At 30.8% G+C, this 20819-nt stretch overlaps 1 protein-coding gene across 1 annotated transcript in view; it reads left to right on the forward strand.

The window, feature by feature from the left end:
* LOC139488179 (transient receptor potential cation channel subfamily M member-like 2) overlaps positions 1–20819 on the forward strand; it is a 63010-nt gene that overhangs the window by 8795 nt on the left and 33396 nt on the right. Inside the window, exons 6-15 of the mRNA XM_071273628.1 lie at positions 1203–1366; positions 1776–1983; positions 3028–3205; positions 4818–4968; positions 5738–5807; positions 8570–8676; positions 11235–11369; positions 12696–12758; positions 16040–16169; positions 18521–18532. Of these exons, the coding sequence (XP_071129729.1) occupies positions 1203–1366; positions 1776–1983; positions 3028–3205; positions 4818–4968; positions 5738–5807; positions 8570–8676; positions 11235–11369; positions 12696–12758; positions 16040–16169; positions 18521–18532 (1218 nt within the window). The remainder of the gene's footprint in view (positions 1–1202; positions 1367–1775; positions 1984–3027; positions 3206–4817; positions 4969–5737; positions 5808–8569; positions 8677–11234; positions 11370–12695; positions 12759–16039; positions 16170–18520; positions 18533–20819) is intronic.

Genomic DNA, 20819 nt, shown 5'->3' on the forward strand with positions numbered 1-20819 from the left:
TTATTATAGATAAAGATAAACTGTAAACAGCAATAATGTTAAGCAAAGTAAGATTTACAAATAAGTCAACATATCTGAAATGGTCAATTGACCCCTTTAGGAGTTATTGCCCTTTATAGTCAATTTTTAACCATTTTTCGTAAATCTTAGTCATCTTTTAGAAAAATCTTCTTCCCTGAAACTACTGGGCCAAATTAAACCAAACATGGCCACAATCATCATTGGGGTATCTAGTTTTAAAAATGTGTCCGCTGACCTGGTAAACCAACCAAGATGGCCGCCATGGCTAAAAATAGAACATGGGGGTAAAATGCAGTTTTTGGCTTATAACTCAAAAACCAAAGCATTTAGAGCAAATCTGACATTGGGAAAATTGTTCATCAGGTCAAAATTTATCTGCCCTGAAATTTTCAGATGAATGGGACAACCTGTTGTTGGGTTGCTGCCCTTGAATTGGTAATTTTAAGGAAATTTTGCTGTTTTTGGTTATTATCTTGAATATAATTATAGATAGAGATAAACTGTAAACAGCAATAATGTACAGCAAAGTAAGACCTAAAAAGAAGTCAACATGACCAAAATGGTCAATTGACCCCTAAGGAGTTATTGCCCTTTATATAGTCATTTTTTTTTAACAATTTTCACAAAATTTGTAAAATTTTACTAACATTTTCCACTGTAACTACTGGGTCAAGTTCATTATAGATAGAGATAATTGTAAGCAGCAAGAATGTTCAGTAAAGTAAGATCTACAAACATATCACCATCACCAAACCACAATTTTGTCTTGAATCCATCTGTGTCCTTTGTTTAGTATTCACATAGACCAAGGTGAGCGACACAGGCTCTTTAGAGCCTCTAGTTACATGTAGTCAGTTTTTCTGTTTTTATTGTTTAATGTTTTCATACATAAACTCAGATACTTTAAGCAGTATGTTTAGACAACAGCTGATCAGAAATTAGTTGTTATGTTTGTGCACTTTTTTCTATATTGGATTTTTTCATGAACCTACTCCTTGTTTTCTTATACTTTGAATTATGAGCAGGAGTACATGTATTCGAAGAACAATGTGACTTCGCATTCTTGTTACATTTACAGGTCTACAGATTGTGTTTTATTTTCATTTGTTTCATTTGTTTCATTATCAGTTATTAACAGCCCTTGAAAATGTGGAGACTAATTTTATTAACCTCCATTCTAGGTGCATGGATTGTGACTGGAGGTACAGGTACTGGAGTAATGGAGTTTGTAGGGGAGGCTGTCAGGGACCATTTTATTACATTTGGAAAACGTGATAATATTGTAGCACTTGGAATACCAACCTGGGGAGCTGTGGCTGGCAATGAGTCCTTAGATGGAGATGATGTAAGAGGATAGGGATTTGTAATTTGTTTTAAGATTGCACTCTTAAAGAAGTTGTCTTTTGTGACAAACCACAGGTGCTTTGGGCATGGAACCTGTTATTTTATTTAGATTATGCAATTAAGAGATAATGCACAAGAAATAGATAAAAGAAATATAAATATAAAAAAAAATAAAAAAATGTAGAAAAAACAAAAGAAAGTAAAAAGGGGGGGGGGGCTTCCCCAAAGCACCTTTGTGAATACAAGTAAAAGAATAGAATAAAATCACATTTATCTTTAAAAAGCAGCAATTATTCTCTGATCAGTTTTCTGACAATAAATAAATCTGATGAAAATACAGTTAAACAAATAAATTGTTCCTTTTAATTGAATATCAAATAGTGTCATTTTTAATATTTGTTTTATTTAAGGATCTAAAAGATGGATTATTTCCTGCAGTATACAACAAACATGCAGTAGAGTCTGATACTGGAAAGAAAGTACCTTTAGATCATAACCATACCCACTTTCTACTGGTGGATGATGGAACGGAATGTAAATTTGGAGGGGAAATCAAATTTAGATCTAAGCTTCAGGGCCATATATCACAACAAGAATGTGATCCAGACTCAGAAACATGTATGTTCAATTTTAAAGGTGTTACATATTAAATAGATAATTATTGTATGCCTTATTTTCACTGACTGTGTACTCCTTTTAATCAGAGTAAAATTCCATAAATATTGAGCTCTGAGCTTTCAATACTATGACAATAATTGTGTTTCATCTAATATTACTCAAGCCTCAAATGTAAAAGAGATGAACATTTTACAAAGGTAACATAATGATATTAAGAATATAATATAATCTCTTTTGAAAACATTAAGGGATTGCAGCATGAGTATTTATTGACAAACTTCCATGCCTATAATAAAACAATACTAAAAACAAACTTACATGAAATAAAAGTAATTAAGAAGTTGAGAATCTTTTGGTTTCTTCAGAAATGTATATGTTCAATTTCAACACAAGGGTTACATGACGGGGAAGGGGGTGGGGGTACATTCTATATTTCTAGTGGTATGAGTTTGCAGCTAAACAGGGTACCTTTTTCATGCCCTGCTGGTAAGAACAGGGTCCCTCTCCATGTCTCTGTGTGATATCAAGTCTAAAACCTGAGTCTAGAACAGCAACTATTTTATATATTTTTTCTGACTGTGTCTAGATCAGGGTATGTTTTTCAATGTTTTCTGGTTAGAACTTAAAACAGGGTATGATTTGGCAAGTGCTGTCGACACAGTTATAACTGAAAGGATAGTCAGTAATCCCCCTGGGTTACACTGCAATGTTGCAGTTGCTCCCTGAGTTCCAACTTAGCATACATTTTTCTTTTTAATACATATATATCTTGGTGATGGTTCCCTAAGCACAAATATTAAGGAATGAAAAAAAAAATTAGGAAGACAGGCGATTTTAAAATCCAAGTATTTCGCTTATTTTGTTAAAGGGCTTGTGTGATATTTCTATATGTTGTCACAGTTTCACACCTAAGTATTTAGTTTTTTAAATAAAAAAAGTTTGATAGTCATGTCCAAAATTATTTTGTATTTCTTTATTTATCATAGATATTTATTCCAAGTTGAAATTGGAAGTTTATTTTAATGATATTGTTAATAAATGTAGGTGTACATGTACCAGTAGTGGTGATCATTGTTGAAGGCGGTATTAATTCTATGAAGACAGTATATGAGTCCATAGAAAATGATGTTCCAGTGTTAGTTTTAGATGGATCAGGCAGAGCTGCTGATTTTATTGCTGAAGGTTATAAACAGACACAAATGACAGCCTTAAAAAATAGACCGTGAGTTTTGTTTAAGCTGTTCGCAAAAACAAAGTGTTTTACAATACTCCAGATGCATGGCCTATTCATTAATTGACAGAGAATATCAAATCAGCTTGTTGCAAGTTAGCTATAATAATAAACAAATGTATATGTTAAACCTATAGAGGTCATCAACTTAACTATATGTTAAACTTATATAGGTCATCAACTTAACGGTATGTTTAACTTATATAGGACATCAACTTAACTATGTTAAACCTATATAGGACACCAACTTAACTATATGTTAAACCTATATTGGACATCAACTTAACTATATGTTAAACCTATATAGGACATCAACTTAACTATATGTGAAACCTATATAGGAACATCAACTTAACTATATGTTAAACCTATATAGGACATCAACTTAACTATATGTTAAACCTATATAGGACATCAACTTAACTATATGTTAAACATATATAGGACATCAACTTAACTATATGTTAAACCTGTATAGGACATCAACTTAACTATATGTTAAACCTATATAGGACATCAACTTAACTATATGTGAAACTTATATAGGAAATCAACTTAACTATATGTTAAACCTATTTAGGACATCAACTTAACTATATGTTAAACCTATATAGGACATCAATTTAACTATGTCAAACCTATATAGGACATCAACTTAACTATATGTTAAACCTATATAGGACATCAACTTAACTATATGTTAAACCTATATAGGACATCAACTTAACTATATCTTTAACCTATATAGGACATCAAATTAACAATATGTTAAACCTATATAGGACATCAACTTAACTATATGTTAAACCTATATAGGACATCAACTTAACTATATGTTAAACCTACATAGGACATCTACTTAACTATATGTTAAACCTATAGGTTTATTTTGACCTTGACTTCATTTACATGGCTCATTGCTCAGTGTAAAGTTTTTGTGTTTTGGTCTGTTTTTCTTATACTATATGCAATAGGTCAACTATATTTGGTGTATGGAAATATTTTATGATGTATATGTCAGTCCCGCAGGTTTTATTTGACCCCGACTTCATTCTGAAGGTTCAGTGCTCAGTGTTAAGTCTGTTTTTCTTAAATCAGCAATATGTCAACTATATTTGTTGTATGGAAGAATTGTTAGCTGTAAATGTCTGCCTGGCATCGTTCATATGACCTCATTTTCATGGTTCATTGGTCAGTGTTTAGTTTTCTTGGTTAATGTTAAGTTTATGTGATAGTTGTAATAAAGCTTTATATTTAGGACTATTAACATAATATCAATGATTAGTAATGAAGGTGAGACATTTCAGCGTGTGCACTCTTGTTATTTTGGGGATATTGTGAAAAATCCCGTTTAATATATATAATAAATTTCAAAATGCGAGTTTAAATTATTGCGATTATAACCCAGTCACACTTTTTGCAATAATAAAAACATCTGAATTTACACTAAATTAAACATGTATACAATAAATCAAGTAAACATGTATAAGCTTCATCTTCTGTCTAGGACATTGTGAGTGATCCTTATTGATATCCCTATTATATTTATATATTTATTTATTTATTTATCATTCTTGATTGTTTTTTTTAAAATCTATTTTAGGAGTGACAAAAGTTTTTTTAACAAAAATTTTGGAGACGCAATGGAAGCAGCTGCAGAGCAATTATTTGATTGGAGACCAAATGATAAAAAATCAAGTATTATAAGTACTGCTATAAATCAATTAAAGGCATGCTTGGAAAAGCGAAACATGGTAAATAAGATTTCATTTTTGAAGAAAGAAGTATGAAATTGAGCAATGTTTAATTATATTTCAATTGTATACTCCACCTACGATAGTAGAGGGGCATTGTGTTTTCTTGTCTGTGCGTCCTTTTGTTAGTCCGTTCGTCCGTCCGTTTATCTGTTCGTCCTGCTTCAGGTTTAAGCTTTTGGTCAAGGTGAAGTCCAATCAACTTGAAACTTAGTACACATGTTTCCCATGATATGATCTTTCTAATTTTAATGCCAAATTAAAGTTTTGACCCCAATTTCACGGTCCACTGAACAAAGAAAAAGATAGTGTGAAGTTCAGGTTAAAGTTTGGTTAAAGTTTTTGATGAAGTTGAAGTCCAATCAACTTGAAACTTAGTACACATGTTCCCTTTGATATGATTTTTCTAATTTAAATGCCAAATTAAAGTATTGACTCCAATTTCACGGTCCATTGAACATGTAAAATGATAGTGCGAGTGGGGCATCCATGTGCTATGGACACATTCTTATTTATCTGATTTAATCTTGTTTGGGGAAGAGCCTTTTCTTATTTTTTTCTGATGAAACTTTTTCCAACAAATATTCAAATTATAAAAGTAATGAAGCTACATTATCTTTTTTTTTGTATTATTCATATCCTGATAACAGGATTAAAGCTAGCATGAAGTTTAAATACTGTTTGTAGGTAAATATTTATGTTTTATTATGTATTTGTGCATGCAGATTGTCTAAATTTTAATAAACAATTTTTATATTTTAACTTTTAGATTCATATATATGACTTAGAAAATGCTAAAGAGGAAATGGATGAAGCTATCCTTCTGACTTTATTCAAGGGTGAGTTTATGAAAAAGAATGAAATATAGGTTTTAATGAATATTTTGGAACACATACAAGTCACACTGAGAAGAACATGAACTTTCTATTTGTCATCCAGTCTAATTTTAATTCTAATATGACGTCCTTATTACGCTTTGTAAACAAAGCCGTGTTCTAATGAGCACAAAATGTGTTTGACACATGCGCACAAACTTACTGTGTATATTAACGTTATTTCCATCGTTATCCTTTAAAATATATACATTTAAGCAGCTAGCATAAACTTTATATATATTTTTATAAAATAACATATATTTACCCTGCTCGTAGTTTTTGGGTAAAGACGGCTTCAAGCCATCAATCCCCTATGGGGTTGACCAGAGTGACATTCCCTCACATCATTCATTTTGTTTTTATAGTGTGGAAAACCCCCAAACAAATATTACTGAGATTGATGAGAAGGAAATGCACAAATGAATAGATTGACTTTAAACACTTTTCTACACATTTCCCTTCTGTTTCTAGCGAAAATATCGTATTTTGAGCTCTCTTTTACACTATTTACGTTTCTTTTACAATCCGGAAAAATCAGTATGACGAGATATTCTAAATATATCCAACCTACATTATATTTTATAATGACGTCATTGTTGGAATGCCACACTATGCAGAAGCAGGGATATCCTTCATTGGTTATTTAAATCATTCTCAGAGAATGTACACTAATTATATAAATTGTTATTTCTTAAATTTAAACATAATTATGTTTGCTGTAGATGATTCAAACATCAACATGCAATACTTTAATTTGTAGGTCAACAACTTTCAAAGTAAACAAAGTTCGTGGAGAAACATGAGTTTGGGGAGAGAAACGATTTTTTTCATATTTTCTGTAAAATTCTGTTTTGTGAACCTTCCTCCAAATCAGGAGCACCTCAATTGATGAGTAATTTATATCCACTAAAATAAAACTTGAAAATGTGACATTTAGTATATGATTAGTAGTCTTCCATTAAAACTAAATTGTGTGTACCAACAAATAAATCATTGTAATGGTAAAAAAAAAAAATTAACAAAAAGTTGCATTTTATAGTTTAACCCTTTCGCTGATGAGTCCCGGTTTACCAGGATTCATGCTTCAGACAGCTGACGATGAGTCCCGTTTTACTGGGATCGGAATACCTCTTTTGTATTTCCCGCTCAAAACAGTGTAAACATGATGAATACCCTGATGAAAGTGTAAACATGGCGCTTCCGTTTGTTGAAAACCGTGTCAAAATCAGAGGAAATTTACGGAATATACAAGAATTTGAAATGAGGGAACATTTTTTTTGAAAGAATATGGAAGAATTGAAGCCAAACTAGTATACTTTTTTGACATAAAATGTCGTTTTATGTACAAAACACTTGGAATGGACATCGTTCAGTGTGAGGAATTTGTACAGCCTCATAAATTTTTTCAAAATTTTGCCATTTTGGGTTAAAATATTACGATTTGGGTTGGAAGAGCAGAATTTTGAGAATTTCACCTAGATAATGCCGAAAATTTGAAAATTTGAACATTTTATGAGGAAAAAATTATCAAAACATGGAACAAAACTGTGAACATGGTGTTAGTGAATGAAATAAATACACAAATAACTACAAACAAGTTTTTATTGACATTTATTATGAAGATATCCCACTTGAGTAGTAGTAGCCAGGGAAGCCATCGTCTCAGAGTAGCTTCTGTCTGGGCAGCAATCGGTGAAAGAGTTAAAACTATTTATTCATGAAATTTACAAATATTTCAAAATGTAGGATCTGGAAACAAGCTTCACACAGTTTACATCAATCATATTATTTTTTATTAGTACCTGTATCCCTGTGATGAGAGTTGTAACTGGGAACTTTATCAATGGAAATTTAAAATTAAATGGATTTTTCAGTGGTACACAATTAAGATTTCAGAAAACATTGTAGTTGTTGTTAAATGACAGAAATCAGTTGAATTTTACATAATTAACTATCAACTTTAATCGAATGTTTAGATTTAGAAGATGCAGATCTCTTGGTCCAAATTGAATCCTAAACTAGGGAAAGAAAATTAGATTAAACAACAACAATTGACTTCAATATTGTCAACCTTTCTACATGTTCTAGCTGTTCCTTTTTTCATTCTTTATATGAAGGCTATCAAAAGATACCCCCCCCCCCCAAAAAAAAGAAGAAGGGGGGCGTGTTTCCCCTCAGAGTTATTCAGCTCTTTGATTAAACTTATCAAATATGACAAATATGAAATGTAATGCACAGACTCCTCGGGGAGGAAACTTGAAAAGCCACACATTTTTACGGTATTTTCGTACGCTTCGACCTATAAAAATACTGTATTTGTCCTATTAGAATCGAAATAATTCCTTCGTGTCATGCTCTATGCTCATTTTAACATGGATAAGCATTATATTTGACCACATTTTACACCTCGCTAACGCTCAGTGTAAAATATCAACAAATATAATGCCTACCCATGTTAAAATGAACATAGAGCATGACATGAAGGAATTATTTCTTAATTTTTACTCTCTCACAAGCAGATAACACTATCTGTAAAATATAAGGGCATACACTACAGGCACAAGTAACAAACCCTGCAGTAAAAATAAAAAATAAGAAGTATGGTTTTAAATGGGAACATAGAATTATGTAATTTTGTATCTTAAATTGAGGACCTGCTTTAAATAATTGAAATTTTTTTAGTGATCTTGTCTTAAAATGATAATGATAAAGTTGATCTCCTTCAGCTAATAAGTCCAGTACAGACGCTCAGTTATCACTAGCACTTACCTGGAACAGGAGTGACATTGCTAAAAATCAAATCTTCAAACTAGCAAGTAGAGATAAATGGCAGGTAAGTCACACTTTAATGGAACATAATTATAGTTATAAAATACATGGTTTTGGAATAATTATTTTTACACTTTTATACGCCCGTTTACTAAGACATATTATAGCATACCGTTGTCCCTCCGTCCATAGTCGTTAACATATCGAACATTACAGGGGTTAAGAAATTTTGTAAAGTTCACTAGTTGAGGGCCTATTTGGTTGCAGGATTTTACTAACCCTGTTGGAAGAACTAATAGCCCAACAAAACTGACATACTGGCCCGAGTATGCCTGACAAACTCAGAGTTTACTGCAATATACAATGAATTCTATAAACTTAACAATTTTTATCCGATGTACAGTAGATTTTTTCAAATTGGATACCCAAAACTTACAGCAAAAACATATCCCATTAGCAAATATATTCAATTAATCGATAATTGAATATTCATAAAATATATATGACCAAAACCAGAGATGGTACAAGTATTGACCACTTCTAAACATGGTTATATAAAGGCATGCCTTGCATAAAAGGATTGGAGTAATTTTTATGAGATACATCACCGCTTTTGTGTAAAAGAAATATCAGCTGGTTATATGTAATACTCATATTTGTTTTCAGTTTTAAAATCCTATTTTTTAAAATAAATTAAATGACCACAAATATTTATGTGAATAAATATCACCATTCATAGTTTGTGTCTTTTATAATTGTTTTATAAGCGAAGTACAGTATATCCCTATTTACATTTATCACAGGTAAGATAATTTTGGGCTATAAATAAATTACAAACTGAGCACAGTCTCTAAACTGAAATTGTATTTGTTATAAATTTTATTTCTTTAAAAAACAAATTCATTTGAATATCAATGAAGATAATCATGATTGATGAAATATTTTTGCATCAAATTTAAGTTTTCTGAAGACTTAATGTTTAGGTCATGATTCTAGAGGCTTCTTTACTAAACAAAAACAAAATGGCTGCCATAACATGTGCACACGTTACATATTTATATCTGACAAAAGTCAGGTTTCTGCTGTCAAAAGGGATTCACATTTATATTGCAATAAATTATTCATGAGGAGGTATAATCTGGTTACATTATATATATCTGGTTGAATAAGCAATGTACAATACCCCCTGTACTGAAAAATCGATATTGAAAGTACAGGATCCTTATACAAAATCAGTTCAAATTCTGGGAATCCCAGATGACGTAGTCAAATCTGATTGGCTAAAATATAATAGTGATGAGGGGATTTTCCACTTTCTATTTTGGAAGCGCTAAGAATTTTTTGTTACTAGTCCGTCGGGCATATTGGGTTACAAGTTTTGGTTGCCCGAGGCCTATAGGCTGTACTCCTGGGCGTCAGGCTAGTGGATTTTTTAACCCCTGTATTAACTCAAAAGCGCTTTAACTAAAATTTGCATAAAACTTTGGTGAATTATTTATATTTTTTTGACGTGAGCTCTCTTTCATTTTTTACAAATTTTAGATTTTACGTTTCCGAGTTATGGGGTTTTATTCATAAAAAAGGGGGATTTTCCAGTTTTCAAACAAAAACTCAAAAATGCTTTCAACAGTTCTTATGAAACTTTGGTGAAATGTTTATATCTATTGATGTAAGCTTCCTTTAGAATTTTATAAATTTTACATTTTACATTTCTGAGTTGTGGGGTTTTATTAATTAAAAATGGGGGATTTTTCAGTTTTGGGACGATAACTCAAAAATGCTGTCAGCAGTTCTCATGAAACTTTAGTTGATTGTTTAAATCTATTGATGTAAGCTCCCTTTTGATTTTCATAAATTTCTAATATGACATTGAGAATTAATTGAACTTTATTTGTTTATAATTTCACAACATATTTACTAAGTATTGCGCAACAGCACAGTGTATTGCACAACAGCAAGAAATCTGTACTTGAATATAAATTCAATTCATATAACTCATTTCAAGTTCTTTAACTACATTTATTCAGAAACCTATAATATGTCAAATATTTAATTACAATCCAAATTCAGACCTGTATCAAGCTTGAATATTGTGTCCATTTTTGCCCCAACTATTCAGGGTTGGAACTCTGCGGGCATATCCAGCTGAGCTCAGCAAAGCAGTTTATTTGAAAATCCTATTGAATTAAAAAAAGTTTGACTAAAAGATGTCAGAAAAATATATTTTGTAAATGTAGTAAGGTAAGTTTAAGAATTTTTTCAAAACTTCTGGATTGATTAAGTTGTGTATAGTTGAAAACTTGTGCCTTTAAAATGTTACATAGATATATATGACATTTTATTATTTATGCAAGATTGCAAAATTGAATCAACCCCATTGAACAGGTTTATTATTCGTGAAGTATTCTTTATTCCTTAGAAATAAACTTGAAAGGTTCCATTCAGGGGCGGATCCAGCCATTTTAAAAAGGGGGGGGTTCCTAACCCAGGACAAAGGGGGGGTTCCAATTACATGTCCCCATTCAAATGCATTGATCGTCCAAAAAAAAGGGGGGGTTCCAACCCCCGGAACCCCCCCTCTGGATCCGCGCCTGCCATTGGATTTGTTTACTTTTCTTTCAGGAAATGAATCTTGATGATGGAATGGTAAAGTCATTGATCCAAAACAGAACAGAATTTGTCAAGTTATTCTTAGAGAATGCCACAGATATGGAACAGTTCTTAGATATCAACAATCTGTGGAATATTTATGCTAATGTAAGTAAAAAAAGAATTTTGTATCCATTAAGCGAAAAAATCAATCAATAGACTTGTCCAGTTAATTACAAAATCAGTCATGACAAACACCTCTGAGGAGCCAAAAATTTCTAGAATTAAACTTTTTTTTCTTAACCTGATTTTTGGGTTTATATGACTGTAAAACAATAATAGGTGAAGAAAAAATCAAATGGTGGTGCGCTTCTTGTTTTGCTACGGCCCTCTGAAAGTACCCTGTTTTGATGATTTTTCCATTTTTCATCAATTTTTACCCATTTTTGGGCTATTATCGTGAAAATCCACAATTAAACTTTTTTTCATACTCTCTATAAAGATGAAGGGGACCAATCTGAATAAATTCAACTCAAAAAAACTATAGGTAGGTGTTAATATAAGAAAGTTTTATCATATTTTGATGCTTTTTCGTGTCAAATTTACCATGTTGTAAATTTTGTAAATTTGTAATTTTTCTCTGTTTAAAGAACAAAATGCATATTTTTTTAAATTCCTTGTCATAAATGATTGCAAAAATTACATATCAATGAAATTTGAAAAGAAAAAGTTATATGGGATGTTTATGTTTTTGGTAAAATCATTTTTTGTACCCCTCATCCATTTTTCTCAAAATTTCACTAAAAAAGACTGACTTGATTAGTAATAAAACTTGAAAATTTCATAACTCAAAAACTACTTATTGAAAATACACAATTCTTTCACAGAGTTAAGATTGATTGTGATAATTATCAAATTTATTGCTATTTTCCACTTATATCACATGTTTTGGAAATAATTCCAAAACAAGATTTCAGTGAGACTGAACGACACTGAAATGTCAGAAGAACACATCCTTGATAAAACACCTAAATGCAGAAAACTTTGAATGAAAATAGCTTTTGTTTTGTTTTTTTATATTCATAATCATATTCATATTCAATTCAATTATTCTTAAGATGTACAATAGGAAATTACGGCTTGCACTTTTGTTAGAATGAGATAAAGTCATATAATTGATGTTATCCTTTAACTTACATGCATCCACATAAGTAAAAAGTTGTGGTTCTTTGTCAGAACCATTTCTGGATAAATGGAAACTTTGAAATTTAAAGGTTCCACAAAGAATGAATAAAGTATAGGCTTGTATACAAAGTTTTGGAAACCTTCAAATCAAATACCCTCCAAAAAATTACAATTGTTCCTCAATCCATAAAATATAGTGCCTGTGATAATAAATCAATCCTCAGGAAATTAAAAATGTTTATTTTGTCAAAGATAGAAAGATGAAGAAATTAAAATACATTAACCACTGTATTTAAACATTATTTTCAGTGTATGATGGACAAGTCAGACAGGGCAGCCCAGCTTCTAAAAAATCACATGACATACTTAAAGGTAAATATACTGATGTATAATTAGAGGTTTTTTTGATATTATATAGTAATTGTTTTTTAGCTTTAATAGTGTCTATTCAACCCAAGATCTTTATATCTGTTGTCTTTATCTTGAATTTACATCTAGAAGATGTATGTTTTAAATTGGGTATACTATAAATTCAGTAATAATTGCGAGGTTTTAATTTTGATATCTGATAAAACCATCATTAAATAATCTCATATGCACTATAATTTCTAAACTTAGTTTGTGAGTGTTATAGTAACCCAACCAGTAAAAGTTGATGATAACAGCTAAAAAACATCTACTTTGTTATAGATCCCATATACATGATTCTGAGTTAATCACTGGGTTGTTAATGACCTGTGTTTGTCATAACTATACTTTAGTGAACTTTGGAATCATATGATGGGTGATGCTATCATTCAGGAGATACTCTGTTTGAACATCCTATTTCATTTCTTTTGCAGTTCATACAAATTATGAAATTGTTTTTGTTCCCATGTTTTCCTATTTGTATCAAGACTTAATGATGGGACAGCTTAAATGACGGAGTTATTCTACCTTTTTACTTTTAATTATTCTTTTTTTATGTCTTTCAATTAATTTTGGTCATAAATTAATACATAATCCTCCATTGACATTGATTGTTATTCTTAATTATCAGGAATAGCTTGCTTAATACTCTTTTAATACACTAAGTGTGTGGATTTTTATTGGTCAGAATCATGTCACATGTACTGTGGATTCATTAATATTCGTTAGAAACCAATTTGCATGGATTTCCTTGGTATAGTGGATTCATGAATTTAAATTTTCAAGTTCAATGATTTACAAATTTTAATAAGGAATGTTTGTAGACTAAGTCAAAACAACAAATTCAATGTCCACGAAAATGCAAGTTTTCCTCAATCCACGAAAAAATTTGTACCAACAAAAATAATAAATCCACAATAACTGGTTATTAGTGAAGGAATTTTCCCCACACCATTTGTAACAATTCTTTTTTTTTGGCAAAAGTAATATTTTATATTCAAAGTTTGAATTTTTGATAATATAGAATTCTAAATTGGTGAGTATGCAGCCATCACATGAGTGAATCGTTTCATATGTATGCAGTGATCTTATAGTTCACTGACATTTCACAACATTATTAACCAATTATTTTATATTTTTGATGGAACCTTTAATGTATGATCTCAGATTTGAAAATTTTTCTTATTTATTTTTTTTCTTATGTTTTAATTTCAAGCACTTCAGCATTATATTACTGAACCTTTTATTTTTTACTGCATGTTACAATAGCATGCTAGCATTGACCACCATCTTCCACCAAAAGTAATCTCAATATTTCACTGAGCAATTTTACGAATGCATTTTGAATATGAACAAAGATCATTTATTGAAATAATCCCAAATGAAATTTTCTTCAATAAAATCATATTTCATGTACACACTCTGGCCATTTTCATGTAATGAATCGGTTTGGAATTGCTTAAGGAGGCTCGCAGGTATAAAAATTTCAGCAAAAAATTAAACATTTGTTTTTTCATTACAAATTTTATTTATTACACTATTAGTTATTACTTTATGATATGGTACAAAAATTAACCAAAAATATTGATTCGGTTTGGCCCTAGATGACTTTTAAAATGTTAATATCATTGAAAAAAATCCAAATTATCTCCCTTTGGTGCAAAAATGCTATTTTTTGGCATTAAAATTGAAATATCTTTTTTAACTCATCGATGACCTATATTTTTAATTATTGTTTTCAAATAAGCTATACATTAACTAAATAATTGTAAAATTTAAGCGATTGCTGTAATTAGGTTCTTTTTTTTTCTTTCGATATTACCTCTTTTTCTCCTATTAGTTCAACAGAAAAAAAATACCTTTATCAAAAATGTATGCTTCTTTCGAAGGCAGATTGTGAGCGTAAAAGATCGGTGACCCCTCTTTTTTATTTTTATTTTTCTATTAGGTATAAGATAAAGTTCATTTATAGGAAAAATTAGCGAAATCTTATATTAGATAAAAAAATTGTGTTAGACCCGTGAGCCCTCTTAAGGGCATATGATACAGTTTTGATCTTGTATTTACAGTTTGATGAAAATTTCCATATAGGCTAGTTTTTGCCTGCTTAAATCAAATATGTAATAAAAAATACATTCATGTGCTACTTTTTGAGTTAAATGAGGTCGAAATTTTGTATATTTGCTCAAAATTCGGATTTGTGGCCGTATTTTCCCTTTCGAAAGAAAGCCATAACTTTTTTGTTTTAAAAGATAAACACAAACTGTTTTTTGTTAAATAATTTGTAATTTTTGTATTTTATAAGTATCCTAAAAAAATATGCATTTTTTATTCAGAAATAACTCATATTTATCAAATGGTCATGAGTTAAGAAAAAATCGAATTTTTTTGCTGTATATTTATCAAAATTAAAAAAATTCCTCTATTTACAGTTTTATAAAATTTGGTCCACATAATCTGCCTGCAAAATGAAACAAAATGTCGTTTTAAAAAATAGGGGTCCATGCACTCGTTTTCAAATTAAATCAGTTTGAATGATAAAAAATAGTCGAAAAATGCATCTTTTCCTGATATGTCATAGTTTGACGTTGCGAAAATAATATTTTACGTTAGCAACGTCATTACCTCCCCTGTAACTGTATCGTATGCCCTTAAAGCTTAAAGTTATGTTTTTCATCCATATCATATAATAACATATCACTGGACAATTCTTTCATCTAGCTTAATCATCTGGTGTTACAGAACAAGAGCTTTACATAAATAAACTGTTTAAAAGCAATTACTAATCAACTTTTATTGAGACCTTATGGTGTTATCCTGAAAATGGTTTTAAAGTGTACAAAAAATACCATGGTAAATTACTGTATGTGCTACCTCAGAGTTTAAAGAAATGAATTCTATATTAACCAACATTTTATTATTGATATAGTCTTATTATAAATCTACAGAATAGTTTGATTTAATTTATTAGAAATGAAGTACTGGTACCTAATTTATTTTAAAAGTATAGTTACTGTTATAAAACTATGTACCCAAACATGATTTCTGATGGCTTCAGATGGTAGTACTTGTAGCTAGTTTCTTATCAGGATATTTCATGTATACAGAAATAGAGAGGTTTTCCCTCCTGCCACAAACCACCACTTACGTATTAAAATAATTAATCCAGTCAAACCTAGACATGGTTTTATCAATTATAGACACTGCATAAAACTGATCATTTTGAACTATTTATTTTTTTTCAGCAATCCTGGGGAGCTTATTTCTGTTGCCGACCACTAAGTGCATACTCAGAACAGCCTCCAGATTTACTAGTACAGATTGGTAAAGTTATTGTACATCTTCTGGGAGACGAGGCTTTAAACCCTTACAAAGGTAATAACTACATCTTTTTATGTAAATATAAGTAGATTTGTATAGATCATATATGTGATTATTATCTTTTGTGATTTGCAGTTTTATATTGTGTTTTGATTTACAGATAAAAATATAAATCAACTTAAAGGATTTTTTTATTACGATATATAGTTTTATATGTGTAAGTATTATCTCTATCAACTTGAATACTATTTGATCAATGGTTACATGATGGTCAATCAATAAATGCTTACTGTTTATTATCATATTCATTGAAATAGGAGCCCTGAACAATGTGGTGAAATTTGTGTCAGATTTTGATATGCCCATATTGGTAGAATTTTCATATCAATTTAATTATAATCAGCCCCTGGTTTGCAAACATTGCTGGTTTTGTACCTCTATCATCCATCACTCAGGAATATAATTGCATTGCATTTTCTGTTGTGCCTATAATCTGATTTTTTGATATGTGTTCTCGTAATGATACATTACAAATCACTATTTTTTTCCAATATGGATACCGTAGTGGCGGGGGCATTAAGTTTTACCCTTGTCTGTCTGTACATACGTTCGTCCCAAAAATGATTTCTGTACTCTAACTTAAGTTTGCCTCAATCAAATGTTATGAATTGAGAATCTATAATAGGGCAAATACAGAAACAGCCAGTTAATAACACTTTTATTCAATGATTATAAAAACAAGAATGTGTCCATAGTACAGGGATGCCCCACTCGCACTATCATTTTACATGTTCAGTGGACCGTAAAATTGGGGTCAATACATTAATTTAGCATTAAAATTAGAAAGATCATATCATAGGGAACATGTGTACTATGTTTCAAGTTGATTGGACTTCAACTTCATCAAAAACTACCTTGACCAAAAACTTTAACCAAAACTTTAACCTGAGCTTTGCACTATCATTTTACATGTTCAGTGGACCGTAAAATTGGGGTCAATACATTAATTTAGCATTAAAATTAGAAAGATCATATCAAAGGGAACATGTGTACTTAGTTTCAAGTTAATTGGACTTCAACTTCTTCAAAAACTACCTTGACCAAAAACTTTAACCAAAACTTTAACCTGAGCTTCGCACTATCTTTTTTTTTGTTCAGTGGACCTTGAAATTTGGGGTCAATACTTTAATTTGGCATTAAATTAGAAAGATCATATCATAGACAACATGTGTACCAAGTTTCAAGTTGATTGGACTTCAACTTCATCAAAAAAAATCTGACCAAAAACTTAAACCTGAAGCGGGCTGAACGGACGCACAGACTAACGGACCAACGAACGAAAGGGAGGCACAGACCAGAAAACATAATGCCCCTCTACTATTGCAGGCATAAAGATTAAAAACCGGAAGTGAACGTCACGGGGCCAATACGCTTTTTTTCCCTATTGGCCCTGTTTTTATCAGTTTCAAGACTTTAAGACGTTACAAAACATTGCACATCATTTAAGGTGGCTCATGGGTACAAAAATTTCAGCAAAAAATTAAACCTTTATTTTTTCATTACAAATTTTATTTATTACACTATTAGTTATTACTTTATGATATGGTACAAAAATCAACCCAAAAAATCGATTCGGTTTGGCCCCAGATGACTTTTAAGATGTTTATATCACTGAAAAAGCTCCAAATATATCCCTTTGGTGCAAAAATGCCATTTTTTGGCATTAAATTTGAAATATCTTTTTTAATTCATTGGTGACCTATATTTTTTATTATTGTTTTCAAATAAGCTGTACATAAACTAAATAATTATAAAATTTAAGTGATTTCTGTAATTAGGTTATTTTTTTTATTTCGATATTACCTCTATTTCTCCTATTAGTTCAACAGAAAAAAAGGACGTTAACAAAAATGTATGCTTCTTTCGGAGGCAGATTGTGAACGTAAATGAACGGTGACCCCATTTTTTGATTTCATTTTCTTTTAAGTATATGATAAAGTTCATTAATAAAAAAATATAGCGAAATCCTATATTAGAAAAAAAAATTATTTATACCCAGGAGCCCCCTTAACCAGATTATTTTAGGATTTTAATTTAGAAAATCAAGTACAAAAGTTTTTATGCATAACGATACCACCAAAGTGAAGTAATGGCGTAAGAAAATTGAAACCAGAAGTGAACGTCCCATGGGCAAATACATTTTTTTCCCGTATTGGCCCAGTTCGAAAAACCAATATTTAGTCTTGATTTATATCGACAGTGGACCGTTTTCAGTATTGCGCATGCTGATTATTTGTATTAGGGCTTAGTTGCTCATATCATTTAATAAAACATGTTATGCTCTTTAAACATCACATGTAGGTCAAAAACATTTTCATATTTCTATCAATTGTTTAATAATACAGGGCCAGATGACAGTAAGTAGATTAGACATTTATCCCAAGAATCACCACAACATTTTCTTGCAACTGATCTGATTGTTATTACAGCTATTTAAAACAAGTTTAGCTGTAAAACTTACTGGTTTAGGTGGCTTTAACTTAGTTGTACCCAATTTCTATGATAGCAATATTAAGTATTTCATTGTCATGAAAAATGTTCAGTAACCAGTTTTAAATTCACTTGACTTGGCTCAAGTTTGCATGAATCTACATATTTCAGAAAGCTATTGTGGTATTTTAATGACATATTCAGACTCATTTTGTTTAGTACAAATCAATTTTGATCATGACCTACATTTCATAATAGAGTGAATTCATATCATATGTATAATGTCCAAAGGGGTGTGCCATTAGTATTGTATTTCTTTGGAAAGATACACAAGAGTATATTATTTGCTTAATCAGTTGTGATTATACAAGGCATGTGATTGCATTTCACATAACACTTTTGATAAAAGGATGTCCATTTCTTGCACATTAATATCTAGTTTGATTGGTTTTTTGTCAAGCCTGCAACTTTTGTTGCAGAAAGCTCGACATAGGGATAGTGATCCGGCGGCGTTAGCTCACTTCTTTAAAGCTTTATATTTTAGAAGGTGGAAGACCTGGATGCTTCATACTTTGTATATAGATGCTTCATGTTACGAAGTTTCCGTCAGTCACATGTCCAATGTCCTTGACCTCATTTTCATGGTTCATTGACCACTTGGAAAAAAAGTTCAAATTTTTTGTAATGTTGAATTCTCTCTTATTATAAGTAATAGGATAACTATATTTGATATGTGCGTACCTTGCAAGGTCCTTATGTCTGTCAGACAGTTTTCACTTGACCTCAACCTCATTTCATGGATCAGTGAACAAGGTTAAGTTTTGGTGGTCAAGTCCATATCTCAGATCCTATAAGCAATAGGGCTAGTATATTCGGTGTATGGAAGGACTGTAAGGTGTACATGTCCAACTGGCAGGTGTCATCTGACCTTGACCTCATTTTCATGGTTCAGTGGTTATAGTTAAATTTTTGTGTTTTGGTCTGTTTTTCTCATACTATATGCAATAGGTCTACTATATTTGTTGTATGGAATGATTGTAAGGTGTACATGTCTAGCGGGCAGATGTCATGTGACCTTGACCTCATTTTCAGGGTTCAGTGGTCAAAGTTAAGTTTTTGAGTTTTGGTCTTTTTATCTAATACTATATGCCATAGGTCAACTATATTTGGTGTATGGAAATATTTTATGATCTTTATGTCAGTCGCCCAGGTTTTATTTGACCTTGACCTCATTTTCACGGTTCATTGCACAGTGTTAAGTTTTTGTGTTTTGGGCTATTTTTCTTAAACTTTAAGTAATGGGTCAACTATATATATGTTGTATAGAAGCATTGTTAGCTGTACATGTCTGCCTGGCATAGTTCATCTGACCTTGACCTCATTTTCAAGGTTCATTGGTCTTTGTTTAGTTATCTTGGTTAATGTTAAGTTTATGTGACAGTTGTAATAAAGCTTAGCTTTATACTTAGGACTATCAACATAATATCAATGATTAGTATAGAAGGCGAGACATTTCAGCGTGTGCACTCTTGTTTTTATATATACAATTTGAATTAATTGGATCAGTTGGAATAAAATGTCTATGATACGGTGGTTCTCACAAAGTAGAATGTGTGAAGTGGCAATTTCAAAGACACAAAAAATCTGTCATATATGTATATATGCATTTACAAACATTTCTGTCCATTGCTGCTTATTTTACTGTTTTGTGGTGTTATATTTATAGAAGTGATTATTATACACCTGATAGGTGAAGCTGAAGTCAGGTGACAGAAGCAAACACTATAACCATCATTTTAGTTATTAATATACTGGCTTCAGCTTTTCTTTTACTAAAAGCAAATATATTTATTCATAAAATAATATGATAATGTACATCATGGTATCATAATTTTTACATATATCTTCACCAAAATTTATATACTTTAGTGTATTGTATCCTTTTTGTAATAGATTTAAAATGGGCATGCTTTATCCATTTTCTAATTTAGTTTGTATTATTTTTCATCATTGAAAAACAAAGTTCTATGGGATTGTTTGTAAAAAAGTAGGAATATAAGTAGGGACATTAGTAAAAACAGTTAAAAAAAAAACAAAGGAAGAGAAAGACAACACCACTGGAAAATGAAAAGAAGATGACAGTCCACAAAACAGCATACATAGCAAATATGAACGTTCTGCTAATACTTTTTAGCTCACCTGTCCCATAGGACC

Source organism: Mytilus edulis, chromosome 9 (genome assembly GCF_963676685.1).
Source record: "Mytilus edulis chromosome 9, xbMytEdul2.2, whole genome shotgun sequence".
Taxonomy (NCBI): domain Eukaryota; kingdom Metazoa; phylum Mollusca; class Bivalvia; order Mytilida; family Mytilidae; genus Mytilus; species Mytilus edulis.